At 41.2% G+C, this 17,799-nt stretch overlaps 2 protein-coding genes across 2 annotated transcripts; both read left to right on the top strand.

Moving 5' to 3' along the window:
* The first annotated feature begins 241 nt into the window (after window positions 1-241).
* On the top strand, window positions 242-6,811 carry LOC124150756 (sulfotransferase 1B1-like). Its single transcript, XM_046522787.2, has 6 exons — window positions 242-347; window positions 2,297-2,495; window positions 3,316-3,636; window positions 4,092-4,195; window positions 5,544-5,706; window positions 6,532-6,811. Exons 1-6 carry the CDS (start codon window positions 321-323, stop codon window positions 6,648-6,650), a joined length of 933 nt encoding a protein of 310 aa, XP_046378743.2. The 5' UTR covers window positions 242-320; the 3' UTR covers window positions 6,651-6,811.
* A 1,509-nt stretch (window positions 6,812-8,320) lies between these two features.
* On the top strand, window positions 8,321-17,506 carry LOC124150755 (sulfotransferase 1B1-like). Its single transcript, XM_046522786.2, has 6 exons — window positions 8,321-8,438; window positions 12,985-13,183; window positions 14,010-14,330; window positions 14,786-14,889; window positions 16,238-16,400; window positions 17,227-17,506. Exons 1-6 carry the CDS (start codon window positions 8,412-8,414, stop codon window positions 17,343-17,345), a joined length of 933 nt encoding a protein of 310 aa, XP_046378742.1. The 5' UTR covers window positions 8,321-8,411; the 3' UTR covers window positions 17,346-17,506.
* Window positions 17,507-17,799: the final 293 nt, after the last annotated feature.

Here is a 17,799-nt window from a genome sequence, read left to right as displayed (position 1 = left end):
ATAACCCCAAACAGATCTTATTGTATTTTCGATACACGTTGATGTCAAAGGTATACACGGCTTCTCCCACACCGAGGGATAATGTAGTTTACATGCGCGTTTGGATATTATAGCGCACTTTAAGTGTAAAGGTTATATAACGAGTCTCAAGGGGAGTTATATTTGCGTTTAAAAATAGTTGTTGGCGCAGTGAGTGAGGTCAACGAACCTCTTTAACAGCAAGCACATGCAGATACATGAAAAAGGTAGGCCGCAGTGGGAGCCACGGTATCAGGAGGTTGTTAGTACATACTTGCATATTTCAAAGCAGAAACAAGAAGATGGCTACGCCACAGCACATCCTTACGGTGAGTACGGGACTGGACATATATTAGGGGGTTGGGTATGGTGGGGTATTGTGAGAGTATTTTGCCGACCCCCCACCCCATATTATGCAAAAACTTTTCACCCCCTCCCCTGCCTATAATCAATGAGCAGTCCCTAAATAATATCCATATTTAAAAAACATATTTGAATAAAATGATTCTGATGCCCCCAAACCCCCCACCCCTCCTCTTAAAGACGTGATACAATTTGGCGACACCCGTTCCTCCGCCGTCCTGTTGTCATGACACCCCTACCCCCCTGGATCTCACCGACCCCCCAGCTCAATTCATTAGGTTCAATTGCTGAAATGAATTGAAATGATGATCCATGAACAGAAAACTGTACACCGACGGAAAAAATAACTGTGCTTCTTTTATAATGAGATGTAAATGTTATGTTATTGAAACTAACAACAAAATATTTGGTCATTCGTCTGATCAATGTTTTATCATTTATGTTTTATTTTTTATTAACAACGCCCATACCTCGTTATGGAGGGAGACAGGGCGACATGCTGTGAAAGAGGGGTGGCGTAACAACTCAATTAACAATGACAATATTGGGTGTTACAACCATTTGCGTTAATACAAGCGAGACAGCAGCAGCAAAATGAAGACACCAGATGCTTGAAAACAGCCTGAGGGATGTTGTTCCGAATGTAAATCAAAGATTGCTCCAACTGTTCTAACGTTAGGGGAGAGATCTGGAGAAACAGCCGGACGGGGGAGTACAGCAATGGTGTGCTGCCTCAAGAAATCTGTTCCAACACGTGCGACGTGTAGGGAGGCATTATCCTGCTACAATGTGACGTTACGTCCCTGTATTTCCGCAAAGGGTAGAACATGATCTCAAACGATGTCATACCGGTACAGCACGCCATTCAAATTGACATTAACAATGATGAGTTGTGTTCTCCTGAGAAAAGATGCCATCCCATACCATTGCACAAGCGACGCTAAAACGCTCTCCTTAACTCCTTTAGATCCTTTCACGACCACCAGAGCTGTCTAGGTGAACCCTGGAATTATCTGTGAACAGTATACTATCCCAGTCTTGTCTTCTGGATATCAGAAACTGTCTGCACCAAGCTTGGCGTGCCTGACGGTGACGTGGAAACACAGTTGGATGTATCGCTTGACGTCGGTGCCGGATGTTGTGCTCCCTCAACCGTTTTCTGCCACTGATCGATCTCAACCAAGGAATTGTCCGAGCTGTTAATGTGGCCGTTTGGTATCGATTCCGTATATGCACCAACCGAATATGGTTGTCTCGTTGACGTAACGTTACATGGCAAGTCATGAATGTTGCCCTGTCGGGTATAACGTCTCCACGGAGCTGATATTGTGTTTCGATCACATCAAAATGTTAAAATGTCTGGCAACTTCGTTTGCGCCACTCCTGTTTGCAGCATACCCACTGTGCGAAGACTGCACTGCAAACTAGTATCTAATTCCTAACTTTACATTAAACACAGTTATTTGTTTCCGCTAGTATATATCCAAAAATGACCCTAAAATCTCATAAAAATGAAAACATTTGACACTTAGCAGCGGCATTCCATCAACCAGGCGTTGGAAGTACAATTTACTAAATTCCATTCAGACTTAAGTGTGTGAGTGAGTGAGTTTGGTTTAACAGTATTCCATGTATATCACGTCGTGTCAGTTTAAAGTGGGAGGAAAGCCCGAAGTGATGCAGGTCTAAAAAGTTTACAACGTTGGTGATATCCACGAGCACGGGTATGCTGCTGACAAACCTAGAACCACAATCGGGTCAATGATTCTGGCGTGCACAAAGGACGCAACTCTGCACAGCAGTTGCAGCGGCTAAGACGACAGGACCACTCGTGAACCCTCTATGAAGGAGATTTTTTATATTCTGTTTGGAGTGAGTGAGTGAGTGAGTTAAAGTTTATATATATATATTTCAGATTGATGACCAAGTGAACCCTGCCGACCAAAGTCAAATGGATATCAAGGTTGAAACTGACAAGTTTGGCAAGACCATAAAATATATGATGTTTAGAGGTCGCCACTACCTTCCAGCATACGATATGTCAATCCTCGAACAAATACAGAACGTCTCCATGAGACCCGAAGATATTTACTTCCCTGCTTTTCCAAGGACAGGTATGCTACTCTTTTAAAACCTTCAAAAGTTAAACCATATGTTTAAACGTTGTGTTCACGTACCTACCATGGCAGTTAGAATTTTGAGCCTTGGGCTCCCAACGTATACAAAGTGACACCCAGAATCGGCCGATCTCTCCTTCCGGACAGTTTGGGTGGGAATGGAACTTGAAAACAAAATCCTGGACGGTCCAGACACTTTAGAACAAATAACCTTAATTAAAAAACACTGGTGTCAAATAACATTATGACAGAAGGAAGTATGATCCAGTTGGGTGGTCTGAATAACTTCATGACTGTCTCTTAGTAGAACGCCCCTGTGTAAAATACAGAAATACGTATCGATAACATTCACATCTAAAAAAGATTAACTTTGGAAAAAACTAATAGTTGTTGTACTGCATGGAATGAGGTTTACCGGCTCCACGCCCATGCCCACCTGTTATGTAGCATGGGGTCTTGTTACGTAAAATGACAACGACTGATGGAAAATGTCAGAGAGTTTGTGTTTTTAGAAAGAGAACAACCATAAAGTGCTTTCCAAATATCGTGACCTGGACCTTCTTCCATGACAAATATATAAAACCTGTTATTATTACTGAATGCGGTGTTGAACCATATTCATCCATTATCCCTAAACATGATGATGAGCACCCTATGTTTTCCATGCTGACAGAAATGCCTGTATGTGTGGCAGCCCATATGCAGCGTCCTTGTCTAAGCCCTAAGCCATACTATTACTTTGAGTAACCATAGTACATGCATACTTCTGATAATGCGTCTGTCCTTTTCCAGAGATTAAACGATAATCTATTTCCAGGAACTCACTGGGTATACGAAATGGCGAACATGCTCTTGAGAGGCAAGGCTGAAACCATTCAGCAATACAAGGGGAAGCACCAATTAGAGTTTGCGACGAACGACGCTTTGAGTAGCCTCCCTTCTCCCAGGGTTATCAATACGCACTTCCGGTTGTCAGATGCACCCCGAGAGGTGAAGGAAAAGAAATGCAAGATTATCTACAATCTTAGAGATCCGAAAGATGTGGCTGTGTCCCTCTATCACACCTATATCGATCTGAAGGTTTCGGAATGCGAGTGCTCGTTTGAGGGATTTTTGTATCTGTTTCTTGAAGGAAAAGGTGCGCAAATTGTTCATTTCAGTGTTCACCTGTCGCTCGCATTTTTTATCAAAACTGCATGAAACATTTCACGAGAGAAAAGGCAAATGAACAGTTTTACCCTCCGATTGAAATAATTCTAATTCAGGGTACGGTGCATCCATTTTATAATAAATACAGAATGTTTAGAATGAGGTTTTAACAGAACACTGTTGACTGCTTCATCAACTGGGTACCAGTAAATACATCTTATACTTATGACAGGGGGGCTGAAGGTGTAGGGGCGGTGGGGTAGCCTAGTGGTTAAAGCGTTCACTCTTCATGCCGAAGGCCCGGGTTCGATTCCCCACATGGGTACAATGTGTTAAGCCCATTACTGATGACCCCGGCCGTGGTATTGCTTTAATATAGCTAAAAGCGGCATAAAACTATACTCACTGACTGACTGTAGGTGAAGTACTGCTTGGTGGTTTCAGTTGAAGACGGTGGCATATTTGATCATTTGCTCGCAGCTGAGGAATTATTCAAAGAGAATCCAGACATTCCTGTTTACATCCATATTTATGAAGACACTCAACAGGTGGGTAAATGCATTACATGTGTATCAGGATCATACTTGATTTATCAGTGCGTTTTGGGAGACTGTTTCGTTTGCATGTATATGTTTCTAGCCCAAAGAATAACCATACGATAACTGTTCTATTTATCTACATGTCTATGTGTTAGGTAGTCTTCATTGAGGAATATTCAACTTGAGAGATTTTCCAGGTTTACGTGTATGTCACAGAAACGTTAAAATGGTTTTGATGCGACTGTAGTCTAGTTTTATTACTTTCAGTTGACTTTTCACTTTTATTTCAATGCATTGTCATATACTACAGACCAACAACTTTACATATTCTCAAAACAAACGTTGATTCTAATTGTTCTTATTTGCCCTCACCCTTGCCCTTCGACAACCGACTCATCTTATTTCATACACGGATGTTTCGAAGTGTTTACCTAAATCCACATACTTCCCTCCTTAAACATTTCAGAGGGCACGGGTGGCCCAGTCGTCTAAGACGTCTAAGTTGCGTCCCTTGGGCACGCCAGAAACCTATGATTGTGGGTTCGAATCCCGGTTCGCCCCGATTATGTTTCTAGGTTTGTCAGCACCATACCCGTGCTCGTGGGTTTCACAGAAGTGGTAAACGTCTGAGACCTGCATCACTTCGGGCTTTCCTCCCACATTAAGCTGACACGCAGCGATATAACTGGAATAATGTTAAAAGCGGCGTTAAACCCAACTCACTCACTCACTCACTTGAACCTTTCAATAAATAGTTAGAAAAATTGTGACATTTGACCACTTAGCTTGACTAAAGACTTAATCTTTACGTGTCCATTAGAGACTCAAGCCGTCACTCCCGAACAGTGAAAGTGCCATGACATATTTATCAAGCTCAGGGGTGGAAAACGGTCTCAAATGTCGAGTCGTGAATGACATGATTGTATAGCTACTTTTTTTCCTCTCTCAATTAAAGTACAGGATGTTTGTTACCTGTCAAAAAAAGCACAAAAAGAACCTTTGGACAAATGTAGTCGTCCTGCCCTCCTTCATTTTTTCCATGAGTGAGTGACTGATATTGATTTAACGCCGCTTTGAACAGTATTTCAGTTATTTCACAGAGTGTCAGTTTGATGTTGGATGAAACCCCTAAGTGATACAAATCTTGGACATTTACCTCGTAGATGTGTGTCACTAGTTTTAAGCGATAACAAATGCTGAACATTTGGGAAATTGAAAATTTCGATCCCGACATGTCAAAGACATTACAATACTTTTGGTATAAATCACACCAGTCTCGAATATCTTTGTATAAGTTAGAAAAATGAACATAATCCCCGACAGATTTAGGATCACAATTACTTCTGTATGTTTGTAGAGTCCCCTCTTGGCTGTGCAGCGCCTCTCTGATTTTCTTGGTCTGTCTAGAGACAATGACCTTTGCCAAGCCATTGCTGACAAATGTCAGATTTCCAACATGAGAAGAGACAAAGAAAAATACTCACTTAAAGCTGATGGGAAAAGCTCGCTGTATCGAAAAGGTAAGTTACTTGTTTAGACCTATAATGCTGTACAAGGGCCGATTACGTCCGTTTAAAACCCGCTAGAAGTACTAAATGTGGATATAGGATATGGTTTGATATGAAACACGAACAAAGAAAAAGCTTACATGTGCGTGTTCATAACACAAAATTCATGTTATGTTTTTTTTTTATAAATGAGCAGAATAAAGATACTTGATAGGTTTCAGCTGACCAAATGCAGCGTCTTCTCAGAAAATGCAAGCGGAAAGAGTGCTTCCATGATTTTGTCACTTACGCATCGCGGTGTTACTTCAGAGAATGTGGTCGGTCTAGTGGTTAAAGCGTTCGCTCGTCAGACCGAAGACCCGGGCTCGATTCCCGACATGGGTACAATGTGTGAGGCCCCTTTCTGGTGTCCCCCGCCGTGATATTGCTGGAATACTTCTAAAAGCGGCGTAAAACCATACTCACTCACTCACTTCAGAGAATGGCGACAAATTGATGCATAGTAACAGTGGTAAAAACAACTCAAATGTCAAGCAAGAGGCGTGATTTGATCGGGGAGGGAGCTCTAACAGGTTGCTAATAATCTCTACAAGTGAATAAGTTCTTCTTTAAGGAAACCGAATTGGCAAACAAATGATGTGAAAATTCGGTTGTGGTGGACGTTAACAATTTCCAATCTGGACCAACTCTTTGCAGCACTGCAAGGGGAGTGGCAATACATTTCTAGTTCGCACGTGTACTCGAGTCCTGAAGGTATTGTTTTGTTCGTTCACTATTGGTTATATTAACGTTGTCTTCCTATTTCTATAATATTATATTAAATTTATTTATTGACAGGAACCGTTGGCGACTGGAAGAACTATTTCACAGACCAAATGTTGGAAGACTACTATAGGGTGTATGAAGAAAAAATGGCTGGTTCGAGATTCTTTAGTCTGTACGCGCGAAACACATGACAAGGTCTCATATCTTAATTTTATCAATAATCATGGTTGCGTGATGAAACTGTATCCACTAGGGAATTGACATCACATCCCATATTCATCTTATTTCAAAATAATTTGTATAATGTTAGGGCTGAATAATATAATATGTATCTTTATAATAAAACAAAATAGACCAGAAGTTTGATTTGGATTGCATGACTTGGTTCAGGCTAGAGTAGGCGTGGGCTCAAAACAGAAAACCCTGTGATTGACTGATTCCAGGCTGATAGTTTCAAAGATCCACAACAGATTACAGCTACATGTTGACTGTATAGATCTGACGAGGACCTGTCAGCGTGTTGTCATTCATGTCTATTAGAACGAAGGTCAAGGTTGCCGAGGCTATGTGACTTGCGGCATCATTGTCGTACACATTCATATACGTCAACAGTCAGTTCAATGAGTGTCTGGGTGGAGTGAGTGAGTGAGTGAGTTGGGTTAAACGCCGCTTTTAACAGTATTCCAGTTATATTACGGCGTGTCAGCTTAATGTGGGAGGAAAGCCCGAAGTGATGCAGGTCACAGAAGTTTACCACTTCGGTGAAACCCACGAGCACGGGTATGGTGCTGACAAACCTAGAAACAAAATCGGGGCGAACCGGGATTCGAACCCACAATCATAGGTTTCTGGCGTGCCCAAGGGACGCAACTCTGCACAGCGAATCGCGGCGCCTTAGACGACTGGGCCACCCGTGCCCCCGTCTGGGTGGACATGTTGTCTATGATAGTTGACTGTTCATTTGGGGTTCACAATAAAGTACAGTGTATATCTCACCAACAATATCATATGTTAATATGTCACCGTCGTCATTTTCAATCACGGAAAAAAGTGTACTTTGTACGTATGCTAGTAGTATGTCGTTCTCGTACAAACTGTTAAGGGATTACATGTTTTTAAATTAACTATTTATGTTAAATGTATCAATTCCGTCCAAATATTCCTTTGCGATATATTGGGTTAGCCCAGTGGCTAAAGCGTTCGCTCGTCACGCCGAGGGCCCGGGTTCGATTCCCCACATGGGTAGTCTCTGACTATAGTCATATGGCCCGTGAAGATCCGGGTTAGAATAGGCCTTCAGCAACCCATACTTGCCGTTAAATGCGACTTTGCTTGTCGTAAGAGGCAACCAACGGGATCGGGTGGTCAGGCTCGCTGACTTGGTTGATGCATGTCATCGTATCCCAATTGCGTGGATCGATGCTCATGATGTCAATCACTTGATTGTCTGGTCCAGACTCGATAATTTAAAGACCGCCGTCATATAGCTGGAATATTGCTGAGTGCGGCGTTAAACAACAAACAAACAAACAAACAAATCACGGGTCTCACAATCACATAGATGTGCAATATATGTTGACTACAGGACCTAAATGTTGTTGATTCATAATATTTGATAAATATTGAGCATTGATCTAATAACGATATGTTTTCTTCCCGCGTTCAAGGAGTACCATGTACGTAAGGTATGACATCCTATCATGGTTTTGAAGAGTCCAGATCCAGACTCGATTATTTGAAGACCGCCGTCATAATGGAATAATGCTTTGAGCGGCGTTAAACAACATATAAACAAACAAACAAACAAACTGTTAGCGCAGTGACTGAGGTCAACGAACCTCGTGAACAGCATGCACAGACAGATACGCATGTAGAAAGTAGGCTGCAGTGGGCCCCACGCGATCAGGAGGTTGTTAGTACATACTTGCATATTTCAAAGCAGAAACAAGGAGATGGCTACGCCAAAGCACATCCTTACGGTGAGTAAGGCTAGTAATTTATTAGGGGTGGGTAAGGGTTGTTAGATTGGCCTTAGAACAGTATCACATTCGGTATTAAACAACAAACATTTCATGACAGCAATAAGTGCACGTTATCGCAGAAACTGAGGTCAAACAGGCGCCTCGACATGTAGCGACCACAGGCACGTAATAATCTCTCTATATATATGGCAATGTGTTTTGGCAAAGTCACACTTGTCCGAAAGCTCCTGATGCCGAAGTCACTCGATCCTTGAAACTTTGTGGGTCCCATGGCAGTGACCCAGATTCCCTGTTGATTGGAATGACAAGTGTCATTTGCATAAGGCCATCCATATTTTTTATATGTGTTTCTCACCAGCGGACCGACGAAATAAAATATGTAACTTATTAAAAAAAATGCCTTTCAATATTTGTGAAAGTTATTTTATGACATTTAAAATATGTTTAAAACACTTGGTACTAGAATTTAGTCTATAAATTAATGTATGATGTTGATCGAGTCGCTTTGCTTCTGAAACTAGATTTTAATCAACATCTGAAGAAAGATAAAGTTGACCAGTTCTTTTATGACGGCACAATGGTAGATATTGACCTATTAGTATTTCTTTTATTAAGAATTGACCTTCACTTTGTGTGAGTTCATTGGAGTAGGTACCTTTCGAGTGAGGGCGAAACTGGGCGTATGGATGCACAATGTTTGGCCCTCACTCTATGAAGGTTCCTACTCCAATGAACTCACACAAAGTGAAAGTCAATTCTTAATTTTTTTTATCACAATTTCTTACCTCAAAGGATGAAGGCCAAGATCTAAACACAATTTTATTTAGTACGTGTGACTTCATGTTTACACTGACAGCCATACAACAACCAGCTATACAGTAAAGCTATCGGAGTAAAATAGTTCCTCAAAAAGAGAGGTGACATGGGCGTATGGATGCACAACTTGCTCTTCAGAAACATCTTACGCAGCACATGTGTTCAAATCATATCCTCATTAGATGAGAAAGGTCTGTAAAGAACTACCTCAGTAAGTCAGTCACAATGACAGCGCGTCGTAATACATTTACATCAATGTACAAGACGTCAAAATGGCCGACACGATAAACGTGACGGGAGAGATTTCCGAAGTTGTTAATGAACCTGTGGCTGTTACATGTGTTAGTCATCATTGATCAACTGGCCGATCATTGAAAGGTGAATAAAGATGCGTCAAACAGACACAAAGGTAAATTCATAGAATGCTGGAGACGGTCAATGTCAGCCTAGGCACGGATCGAGTCGATACTACGATAGTTTAGATGTGCATTTCTTCGTTTGTTAATTAGGATATCAGCGAGGATATTCGTGAACACTCATGCAGTCACGTTCTCTGACATTTCTCAATGTATACTGAAACGCTGAGACCAAGAATAAAGGTTCTAAATGATCGGAAAGAACGCTTATGCATGTTTTCGTGCTAGGGAATTCCAAAGGGGTTTCCCCAAGAATGTGGAAGTAGTCCGTCAGTGTTTATGTCATTTCAAGAACACGGTCTCGTGAAAAACGAATGAACGTCAAATTGTGTCGTTCATACACTTATGAACGTCATTTTCGCGGTCATGTGATCGTCCTCTCGTCCAATGGAAAAGCCGTATATCGTGTAAACTTCAAAATAAAAATAAAAATTAGATTTGAATCACTGGACTCGATTATTTACAGACCGCCGTCATATAGCTGGAATATTGCTTTGTGCGGCGTTAAACAACCAAAAATGTATTAGATTTGTGCATAATTTTCCACAGCGGCCGGACGAGTTGAGTCACGAAAACTATATAATTTCCTGTCGGAATGGAGATGGTGAACTCAGATAAAATACGGACAGTCTCACATACTTCGAAACGATGTTCAGATAAAATGTTTTGTTAACTCCAATTCTGTCATGGACGTGAACTTGGATTTCAACATTATTTCCATCAAGATTATTTAGGTCGTTTGCTACACGGATCACCCTCTTTTGTAAATACACACAGCCACATTCGCGGCTTCGTCACAAAAGTCCTTCGACCTACTCATCCACGTGATCAGGGTTACGACCTTGGGATGATTTGGTTGGTTTGTTGTTTAACGCCGCACTCAGCAATATTCAAGCAATATGACGGCGGTCTGTAAATAATCGAGTCTGGACCAGACAATCCAGTGATTGATATCATGAGCATCGATCCACGCAATTTGGATCGATGACATGCATCAACCAAGTCAGCGAGCCTGACCACCCGATCCCGTTAGTCGCCTTTTACGACAAGCATAGTCGCCTTTTACGGCAAGCATGGGTTGCTGAATTAATAAATCAATTTGCGTTTTTAGAAAAGAGTTGTACATCCTGTACATGGTATTTATGGACTGCACTGTGGATTTCTTATATTCTTTTTACTTTCTAAAACGATTTGTTTCCCCCTTTCTGACCACGCGATCTCCTAGCAACCACTCCCCATGAACATATCCGAGTTAGATTGCTGCTTACGACTGTCAAGAATTTCTTCGTTTGTCTTCAATATTAGCAACAAAACATTTTCGTGTGACGCTTAATTTGACGGAGAGTTAATCGAGATGCTGAGGGAGCATTTGGTTATTTGGATTATGACATTGGCGACTTTATCGTGGAGAAAGTTCCAATTCAAGCTGACTTCATTCCGACGGTCAACTCAATCGACAATATGGCGCCTCTCTGCCCGAGTGAGTGAGTGAGTATGGTTTTACGCCGCTTTTAGCAATAGTACAGCAATATCACGGCGGGGGACACCAGAAATGGGCTTCACACATTGTACCCATGTCGGGGATCGAACCCGGGTCTTCGGCGTGATGAGCGAACGCTTTAACCATTAGGCGACCCGACCTCTCCTCCCGCCCTTGCAAGTGCAGGGAAACTTTGACAAACTCAGTGCCGATTCTTGGGATTAGTGAATCAGTGTCAGCGAAATTTCATTGTGCAACCAGATGAACCTAATTATGTATGTTCACAATTCTTTTATCAACCATGCGTGACACGGCAAAGGCAATCGCAGTTAGGGAATGGTGCGGCCACCATGTTGTATAAATTCGCCAATTCAAAAACAGTACTAGTGCTGCCAATACTTCTGGACTGAGCTAAATACACGAAGTGTTTGGAGAGGTCGTAGATTCTCGGACTTGAAGACACGGATATTAAACGTTGCAGCAGATGAACGATTGGTGTGAACAAAACGGGAAAGGGATCCCAAATTGTATTTTAAAACTTGTGCGCGAATTCGAAGTGTATCCAAATCCCCCGAACAAAAAATACATGGGACAAATGTGGATCTAATGATCTAACTCAGTTTTGTGTGTGAAAATTCTGTGAAAGAAAAGGAAATCCATAATTAAAGTTGTCTTGGAATATGTGTATTGTGGTTTTCGTTTTTCGTAAGTACAATATTATCTAGATATGCCTAATGTAGGTCAAAACAGCTAGTATATTTCGTTACTTATTTATCAGTTGCTTATGTGCAATGTGATGTTGATACACGTGACATATTCATGTATTGAAGTCAAGCTGAGAAATATCAGCGCAACCTATGGTGCTTCAAATAAGGCCTCTTCTTAAACACTTGTTGAAATATCTGTGTAATAATTTAAGTTAAATATATGTAATCTGATTATTGTGTGGTATAGATCTAACTGTTGAATGCAAATGACCAAGACTAAGTAATTTTCGGATTGAACTTAAAGAATCTTGTCAATTTCGTATTTAATGTATCGTTACTGTTACATTAACCGAAACCGTTGTGCTCCCGACACTCGGGTGCGTTTACATTGTCAGCCACTGCTAGAAACTGAAACACCGCCACCTTGCGGGCTATTTGTAGTCAGGGTGGGGCTTTAAGGTCGTTGTGAGAGTCCTCAACATATGTCAATAAATTATCATAATTCTAATTTAGAGACAAAAGAGACAAAATGATGTCACACACAGAAATGATGTATCACACAGATACCTGTAATAAACATTACTCCCTACATATTCACCATGTATAACAAGGCATTATGTCGATTAAATGGAACATGATAGTAAGATTTCCATTTCGTAATGTTGATTTGAGTTACTCACCAATTGTTAAACATGGGTTTAACATGTTTAACATGTTTTAACATGCAGTACATAACGTACGTGTGTGTGTGTGTGTGTGTGTGTGTGTGTGTGTGTGTGTGTGTGTGTGTGTTTTTGTGTGTGTGTGTGTGTGTGTGTGGGTGGGTGGGTGTGTCTCGGTGGGCGGGGTTATAGTGTTAGCCCATTGAGATACCATGCCGCAGTTGTAATATGAATACTCCACTCAAACACAGTAAACTGACCAGTCATATTTTATCCCTTTAATGCCGAACGCAAGGCATGGTATCCGGAAATACAATCTTTTAGCGTCCTTTGGTGTGACGCGGTCGGCCATCCGCGCTCTTCGGGCAGACTTCTCTATCCACTTGACCTCGGAGGAGATTTTTTATATTTTGTTTGGAGTGAGTGAGTGAGTGAGTTAAAGTTTATATATATATATTTCAGATTGATGACCAAGTGAACCCTGCCGACCAAAGTCAAATGGATATCAAGGTTGAAACTGACAAGTTTGGCAAGACCATAAAATATATGATGTTTAGAGGTCGCCACTACCTTCCAGCATACGATATGTCAATCCTCGAACAAATACAGAACGTCTCCATGAGACCCGATGATATTTACTTCCCTGCTTTTCCAAGGACAGGTATGCTACTCTTTTAAAAACTTTCAAAAGGTAAACCATATGTTTAAACGTTGTGTTCACGTACCTACCATGGCAGTTAGAATTATGAGCCTTGGGCTCCCAACGTATACACAGTGACACCCACAGTCGGCCGATCTCTCCTTCCGGACAGTTTGGGTGGGAATGGAACTTGAAAACAAAATCCTGGACGATCCAGACACTTTAGTACAAATAACCTTAATTCAAAAACCGAACACTGGTGTCAAAAAACATTATGACAGAAGGAAGTATGATCCAGTGGGGTGGTCTGAATAACTTCATGACTGTCTCTTAGTAGAACGCCCCTGTGTAAAATACAGAAATACGTATCGATAACATTCACATCTAAAAAAGATTAACTTTGGAAAAAACTAATAGTTGTTGTACTGCATGGAATGAGGTTTACCGGCTCCACGCCCATGCCCACCTGTTATGTAGCATGGGGTCTTGTTACGTAAAATGACAACGACTGATGGAAAATGTCAGAGAGTTTGTGTTTTTAGAAAGAGAACAACCATAAAGTGCTTTCCAAATATCGTGACCTGGACCTTCTTCCATGACAAATATATAAAACCTGTTATTATTACTGAATGCGGTGTTGAACCATATTCATCCAATATCCCTAAACATGATGATGAGCACCCCATGTTTTCCATGCTGACAGAAATGCCTGTATGTGTGGCAGCCCATATGCAGCGTCCTTGTCTAAGCCCTAAGCCATACTATTACTTTGAGTAACCATAGTACATGCATACTTCTGATAATGCGTCTGTCCTTTTCCAGAGATTAAACGATAATCTATTTCCAGGAACTCACTGGGTATACGAAATGGCGAACATGCTCTTGAGAGGCAAGGCTGAAACCATTCAGCAATACAAGGGGAAGCACCAATTAGAGTTTGCGACGAACGACGCTTTGAGTAGCCTCCCTTCTCCCAGGGTTATCAATACGCACTTCCGGTTGTCAGATGCACCCCGAGAGGTGAAGGAAAAGAAATGCAAGATTATCTACAATCTTAGAGATCCGAAAGATGTGGCTGTGTCCCTCTATCACACCTATATCGATCTGAAGGTTTCGGAATGCGAGTGCTCGTTTGAGGGATTTTTGTATCTGTTTCTTGAAGGAAAAGGTGCGCAAATTGTTCATTTCAGTGTTCACCTGTCGCTCGCATTTTTTATCAAAACTGCATGAAACATTTCACGAGAGAAAAGGCAAATGAACAGTTTTACCCTCCGATTGAAATAATTCTAATTCAGGGTACGGTGCATCCATTTTATAATAAATACAGAATGTTTAGAATGAGGTTTTAACAGAACACTGTTGACTGCTTCATCAACTGGGTACCAGTAAATACATCTTATACTTATGACAGGGGGACTGAAGGTGTAGGGGCGGTGGGGTAGCCTAGTGGTTAAAGCGTTCACTCTTCATGCCGAAGGCCCGGGTTCGATTCCCCACATGGGTACAATGTGTTAAGCCCATTTCTGATGACCCCGGCCGTGGTATTGCTTTAATATAGCTAAAAGCGGCATAAAACTATACTCACTGACTGACTGTAGGTGAAGTACTGCTTGGTGGTTTCAGTTGAAGACGGTGGCATATTTGATCATTTGCTCGCAGCTGAGGAATTATTCAAAGAGAATCCAGACATTCCTGTTTACATCCATATTTATGAAGACACTCAACAGGTGGGTAAATGCATTACATGTGTATCAGGATCATACTTGATTTATCAGTGCGTTTTGGGAGACTGTTTCGTTTGCATGTATATGTTTCTAGCCCAAAGAATAACCATACGATAACTGTTCTATTTATCTACATGTCTATGTGTTAGGTAGTCTTCATTGAGGAATATTCAACTTGAGAGATTTTCCAGGTTTACGTGTATGTCACAGAAACGTTAAAATGGTTTTGATGCGACTGTAGTCTAGTTTTATTACTTTCAGTTGACTTTTCACTTTTATTTCAATGCATTGTCATATACTACAGACCAACAACTTTACATATTCTCAAAACAAACGTTGATTCTAATTGTTCTTATTTGCCCTCACCCTTGCCCTTCGACAACCGACTCATCTTATTTCATACACGGATGTTTCGAAGTGTTTACCTAAATCCACATACTTCCCTCCTTAAACATTTCAGAGGGCACGGGTGGCCCAGTCGTCTAAGACGTCTAAGTTGCGTCCCTTGGGCACGCCAGAAACCTATGATTGTGGGTTCGAATCCCGGTTCGCCCCGATTATGTTTCTAGGTTTGTCAGCACCATACCCGTGCTCGTGGGTTTCACAGAAGTGGTAAACGTCTGAGACCTGCATCACTTCGGGCTTTCCTCCCACATTAAGCTGACACGCAGCGATATAACTGAAATAATGTTAAAAGCGGCGTTAAACCCAACTCACTCACTCACTCACTTGAACCTTTCAATAAATAGTTAGAAAAATTGTGACATTTGACCACTTAGCTTGACTAAAGACTTAATCTTTACGTGTCCATTAGAGACTCAAGCCGTCACTCCCGAACAGTGAAAGTGCCATGACATATTTATCAAGCTCAGGGGTGGAAAACGGTCTCAAATGTCGAGTCGTGAATGACATGATTGTATAGCTACTTTTTTTCCTCTCTCAATTAAAGTACAGGATGTTTGTTACCTGTCAAAAAAAGCACAAAAAGAACCTTTGGACAAATGTAGTCGTCCTGCCCTCCTTCATTTTTTCCATGAGTGAGTGACTGATATTGATTTAACGCCGCTTTGAACAGTATTTCAGTTATTTCACAGAGTGTCAGTTTGATGTTGGATGAAACCCCTAAGTGATACAAATCTTGGACATTTACCTCGTAGATGTGTGTCACTAGTTTTAAGCGATAACAAATGCTGAACATTTGGGAAATTGAAAATTTCGATCCCGAAATGTCAAAGACATTACAATACTTTTGGTATAAATCACACCAGTCTCGAATATCTTTGTATAAGTTAGAAAAATGAACATAATCCCCGACAGATTTAGGATCACAATTACTTCTGTATGTTTGTAGAGTCCCCTCTTGGCTGTGCAGCGCCTCTCTGATTTTCTTGGTCTGTCTAGAGACAATGACCTTTGCCAAGCCATTGCTGACAAATGTCAGATTTCCAACATGAGAAGAGACAAAGAAAAATACTCACTTAAAGCTGATGGGAAAAGCTCGCTGTATCGAAAAGGTAAGTTACTTGTTTAGACTTATAATGCTGTACAAGGGCCGATTACGTCCGTTTAAAACCCGCTAGAAGTACTAAATGTGGATATAGGATATGGTTTGATATGAAACACGAACAAAGAAAAAGCTTACATGTGCGTGTTCATAACACAAAATTCATGTTATGTTTGTTTTTTTATAAATGAGCAGAATAAAGATACTTGATAGGTTTCAGCTGACCAAATGCAGCGTCTTCTCAGAAAATGCAAGCGGAAAGAGTGCTTCCATGATTTTGTCACTTACGCATCGCGGTGTTACTTCAGAGAATGTGGTCGGTCTAGTGGTTAAAGCGTTCGCTCGTCAGACCGAAGACCCGGGCTCGATTCCCGACATGGGTACAATGTGTGAGGCCCCTTTCTGGTGTCCCCCGCCGTGATATTGCTGGAATACTTCTAAAAGCGGCGTAAAACCATACTCACTCACTCACTTCAGAGAATGGCGACAAATTGATGCATAGTAACAGTGGTAAAAACAACTCAAATGTCAAGCAAGAGGCATGATTTGATCGGGGAGGGAGCTCTAACAGGTTGCTAATAATCTCTACAAGTGAATAAGTTCTTCTTTAAGGAAACCGAATTGGCAAACAAATGATGTGAAAATTCGGTTGTGGTGGACGTTAACAATTTCCAATCTGGACCAACTCTTTGCAGCACTGCAAGGGGAGTGGCAATACATTTCTAGTTCGCACGTGTACTCGAGTCCTGAAGGTATTGTTTTGTTCGTTCACTATTGGTTATATTAACGTTGTCTTCCTATTTCTATAATATTATATTAAATTTATTTATTGACAGGAACCGTTGGCGACTGGAAGAACTATTTCACAGACCAAATGTTGGAAGACTACTATAGGGTGTATGAAGAAAAAATGGCTGGTTCGAGATTCTTTAGTCTGTACGCGCGAAACACATGACAAGGTCTCATATCTTAATTTTATCAATAATCATGGTTGCGTGATGAAACTGTATCCACTAGGGAATTGACATCACATCCCATATTCATCTTATTTCAAAATAATTTGTATAATGTTAGGGCTGAATAATATAATATGTATCTTTATAATAAAACAAAATAGACCAGAAGTTTGATTTGGATTGCATGACTTGGTTCAGGCTAGAGTAGGCGTGGGCTCAAAACAGAAAACCCTGTGATTGACTGATTCCAGGCTGATAGTTTCAAAGATCCACAACAGATTACAGCTACATGTTGACTGTATAGATCTGACGAGGACCTGTCAGCGTGTTGTCATTCATGTCTATTAGAACGAAGGTCAAGGTTGCCGAGGCTATGTGACTTGCGGCATCATTGTCGTACACATTCATATACGTCAACAGTCAGTTCAATGAGTGTCTGGGTGGAGTGAGTGA

This window comes from Haliotis rufescens, unplaced genomic scaffold, assembly GCF_023055435.1.
Source record: "Haliotis rufescens isolate VD_foot unplaced genomic scaffold, xgHalRufe1.0.p SCAF_6, whole genome shotgun sequence".
NCBI classification, from domain to species: Eukaryota; Metazoa; Mollusca; class Gastropoda; order Lepetellida; family Haliotidae; genus Haliotis; species Haliotis rufescens.
The sequence above is the reverse complement of the archived record's forward strand: the minus strand, read 5'-3'. Positions and strand labels throughout refer to the sequence as shown.